Genomic DNA, 4,542 nt, shown 5'->3' on the forward strand with positions numbered 1-4,542 from the left:
ATGGTATCGTTAGGTTAGAGGTGTGAAAGTTTAATAGATATTGTAGTTTTTTTGTTTTATTTGATAATTAGTATCTAATTCTGAACTAATTAGGCTGAAAAAATTTGTCTCGTAAATTAGTTTATATTTAGTACTCCATACATATGTCCAAACATTCGATAATGACAGGTGATAAAAAAAAAATCAGAAAGAACCAAACAGGGCATGTGGAAACTCCATAGGACCTAAATTCGCCTAGGGTTCAATGGTGGAGGTAGATTATTATCCAAATTGGTTTATGGTCTAGGTCAAATTTCTAGTGTGGTTATGGAAACTCCATCTCACCTAAATCTGCCCCGGGTTTAACGGTGGAGGTAGATTATTATGTCAATCGGTGTTCGAGGTCGTTTTGCCTAAAATTTTTCAAGATTTTTCGTCACGTCAAATTTTGCGGCACATGTATGGAGTATTAAATATAGATAAAAAAGATAACTAATTGCACAACTTATCTATAATTTACGAGACGAATCTTTTGAGCCTAGTTAGTCCATGAATGGATAATATTTGTCAAATAAAAACGAAAATTCTACATTAGCAAAATCTAATAATTTTCGCAAACTAAACAAGGCGTGAGATCAGATCTCTAGCGCGGGGATGTGGAAACTCCATCATACTTAAAATGGCTTCGCTATAAACCATAGTGTAATCATCAAATTATCCAAATGCAGAAAACTGTAGCACAGAATAAGGAGGGCCATATTTCCCCTTAGGTGCCATTTGAATCCCAAGGGATTCTAAGAATCTTGATAGAAAAACAACCCGATAATTTTATTGGATTTCGAGATTCAAATTATAAGAGTTAAAATCTCTCTAAATTCTATGGGAAAAATCCCAACAGTTCTATTAGATTTGAGATTCTAAAATTGTGTGTGTTAAAATCTTTCTAAATCCCAGGAGATTCTTAGAATCTAGATAAAAGGAATCACTATGTTTCGAGATTCTAAAATTTCTTGAGTCCTACTAGCCTTTTTTATTTGTCAATTTTGTGTTTAGCTACTGTAGAATTTTATTTATATTAGATAATTATTATCCAATCATAGACTAACTAGGTTTAAAAAATTCACCTCGTAAATTACAAACAAACTGTGTAATTACTTATTTTTTATCTATATTTAATATCTTATACATATGTCTAAAGGTTTGATGTGACAAAAAATTTAAAAAAACTTTTGGAAATTTTTTGGGGACTACATGCCAAAATCTTTGTGAACGGGCTCTCTGGACGAGTCTACTGATGTCTCCAAGTGAAGAGTCTGTTCTCATGTTTGAAAAATTATGAGCGAAAATATTATTCGCTAAACTAGGTTTAGTTTAGTTTCTAAAAATTTTCAAGATTTATTGTCACATCAAATCTTTAAACGAATATATGAAGTACTTGCATAGTTTACATATAATTTGCGAGATAAATTTTTTAAGCTAGTATAACCAAAGCCAATTATTATAAGACAAAAACACAGATAGAAAAAGAATGACTTATAAGACATACTAACGGCAGTTGTGTTCTTTTTTGCGAAAATCAGTTCTCTGTTTTTTTTTGTAATATGAATTGTAGCTAGTATCCCCTGCATATGACAGTACCGCATTTGCTTTCTTAAAAACAAATTTTAAAAATTCGCTTAAAATCTCTATAATCTAGGCCGTTTGCATAAAATACTAGGATTGTTGGACTTTTTCTATTCGGGATTTAAACGGCCCTTGAAGTTGTTCATTACTCCGTACATGTCATTACAGATAGACAGCAAGCATACGGCGAAGACAAACACACAAATCCAGATTAGGGAGCCCATCACCCAAAGTACGTACTCCTCTTCACTACTAGCAGGCATCCCAGTGCAGCAAAAGCATGCCTGATACGACTAGGAAGTAGAAATGCTCATACTAGTGGTAATAAGTAAACCATGGCCACCAACGAAGAACAACTAATAACCCCATTAGAAGCTAATATCACCACGCAACAGCGAACAGCGAGAGCGCAACTGGTGGCATCCCGCCCCGGGTGAGATGAACGGAATCAGCGGCAGCAAGGCCCTGTCAACCGATTCGAACGCTGACGGAGACACTAGCGGAAGGCCCCCAGTACGCATCCGGCACGAAGAGGAACTTGTTGGCCTCGAAGCCCTCGAGCTCGCGGATGCACGACGCCGTCCCCAGCAGCGAGAGCGCGCCTTCTCCATCGGAGCCGCGCACCTCCATCTTGTACCTGACGTCGACGTTCCCTTCCGGGCGCGGGCCGAGGCAGACCAGGTACAGGGAGCGCCCCGGCGCCAGCGTACAGACCCATGTTCATGCCGCGGTAGCTGCAGCCGTCGACGGGGCATCCGTACGGCGCGTGGCGGCAGGACTCCTCGTGCGCCCGCTTCTGGACGAACTTGATGATCTCCGCACAGCCGTAGTTGCTGAACTTGCAAAGCGTGTTCATCTCGGCGAGCATGTTCTCCACCGGGCGGCACCGGACGCGGCCGATTGCCTCCCCACAGCACCAGCACTTCTTGTTTATGCGCACGCAACATTCTGCGCACGCGGCATGTCCATTGATACACTGAAAAACAACACGGTAGGACAATACATATATAAAAAAAATATCAAAATAAATCCGCACAAAGAAGCTTGCTGAAGTAGTAGAGTAGTAGGAGTATTTTAACAGTTTAAGAGCACTTGCCATGAACACTTCAGCCTCAAAAGGCATAAAACAGATGCCGCAGTCTAACGACTTGGCGTCCGAATCCAGCCATACATGTCTGTCTTCCTCCTCACGGACCTCACCCTTCTTGTCTGTACATGGCCTTTTTCTTGGTGACTGCCTCGCCGGCGGCGCCTTTGCGCCATCTTTCTCCGTGGCCTTCTTAGCGTTCCTCTTCATCTCGGCCTGATCTGGGGACTGGAGATAATAACGACATCAGCAAATGGATCACTCAACAGTCAACATACAAGCCACAGGTATTCCTATTCACATCTCGAGCAGCACATACATCAATGATCAGTGAAGGTTGGAGGAGGAATGGACCTACTACACCTTTGCTCAATGCCGACTGTGGGACTACAAACTGTTTGGGGAGTACTAGTGGCGCCGAGGAGCTGCGGATCTGTAGACTACTAGTAGCTCGGAAGAGAATGGCCGCCCCAGTGGGGAGTCATATATTTTGGGCGAGTGGCTACTGTTCAGGAGCATGGAGTGGACCGTCACTGCTACTGTTTAGGCCTTGTTTACTTCACTCCCAAAACCCAAAAGATTTCAAGATTTCCCGTCATATCGAATCTTTCAGCACATACATGAAGCATTAAATATAAACGAAAATAAAAATTAATTGCATAATTTACCTGTAAATCACGAGATGAATCTTTTGATCCTAGTTAGTCCATAATTGGACAATATTTGCCACAAACAAACGAAAGTGCTACAGTAGCGAAATCTAAAATCTTTATGCATCTAAACAAGGCCTTGTTTAGTTCCGAAAACTTTTTGATTTTCGAAACTGTAGCACTTTCGTTTGTTTATGACAAACATTATCCAATTATGGAGTAATTAGGCTTAAAAGATTCGTCTCGCGATTTACAGTTAAACTGTGTAATTAATTTTTATTTTCATCTATATTTAGTGTCTCATGCATGTGCCGTAAGATTTGATGTTACGTGGAATCTTGAAAAGTTTTTGGTTTTTGGGGAGAACTAAACAAAGCCTTAGTTAAAAAAATTCAAGATTCCCTATCACATCGAATTTTGCGTCAGTATTAAATTTTGATGAAAACAAAAACTAATTACACAGTTTACCTGTAAATCGCGATGAACTTTTGAAGCTCACCAACAATCCGGTTAAACACTCAAGAACAAAGCATATAGATGTCTGCCATCATTTCATAAGAGATTATCAACAAAAAGGGGACATTTGCATTGAGAGTATAGGCACCGATGATCAACTTGCCGACATATTCACCAAGCCACTTGATAAAAAGAGGTTTTGCAAGTTAAGAAATAAACTGAACATACTTGACTTCTCAAATATGTGTTGATGCACCCCCATTACATGACATGTCTCTCCTTGGAGCAAAACAAGGTAAAATTGTTTGACATATCATCCATCCTATGCTAAGGACTTGTTTAGTGCATCTAGTCATTCCTTATATGTCTTAAGATCATTTATGAAAAACAAATGAATTCGATACTTGTAAGGTACCACTATTGCTTCTATGCTTGACTTAATCTAGTGGTAGCATATGTCATGTTTTTGGGCTTGCAATCCTAGTGTTTGATCTAGAATATAAGCTATCAGTGTTTAACTCAACATGGTACAAGATAACCCTTATTTTGAGGTGTGAAAATGCTTGTCATTGGATCAAACCGAGTTAAATATCTTAGGCAAATAATCTAGATTGGACTAATTTGAGAAGATGATCTGACTTCGCATGGTTTCACACTAACCTATCTAAAATTTGAGCTCACCTTTGTGGTCATTGATGACAAAGGAGGAGAGAAATTTCCCAGAGATTTAAGATAGTGGAGTAACAA

The 4,542-nt window shown here is 39.5% G+C and overlaps 1 protein-coding gene across 1 annotated transcript; it reads right to left on the reverse strand.

Annotated features, from left to right (window-relative positions):
- LOC8070446 (putative E3 ubiquitin-protein ligase SINA-like 6) lies at positions 1,709-3,129 on the reverse strand. The gene is made up of 3 exons (XM_021457713.1): positions 3,009-3,129; positions 2,699-2,917; positions 1,709-2,578 (listed from the first exon to the last, which is right to left on the reverse strand). Exons 2-3 carry the CDS (start codon positions 2,897-2,899, stop codon positions 2,099-2,101), a joined length of 681 nt encoding a protein of 226 aa, XP_021313388.1. The 5' UTR covers positions 2,900-2,917; positions 3,009-3,129; the 3' UTR covers positions 1,709-2,098.

The sequence above is a fragment of the Sorghum bicolor genome, chromosome 3, assembly GCF_000003195.3.
Source record: "Sorghum bicolor cultivar BTx623 chromosome 3, Sorghum_bicolor_NCBIv3, whole genome shotgun sequence".
Lineage (NCBI taxonomy): Eukaryota > Viridiplantae > Streptophyta > Magnoliopsida > Poales > Poaceae > Sorghum > Sorghum bicolor.

What these genes read in the sequence shown, in the direction of transcription:
- LOC8070446 (XM_021457713.1), bottom strand. Translation starts at nt 2,899, where the DNA reads ATGAAGAGGAACGCTAAGAAGGCCACGGAGAAAGATGGCGCAAAGGCG. An exon ending in TTGAGGCTGAAGTGTTCATG is followed by an intron (nt 2,579 to 2,698) that starts GCAAGTGCTCTT and finishes GTTGTTTTTCAG; the next exon opens with TGTATCAATGGACATGCCGC.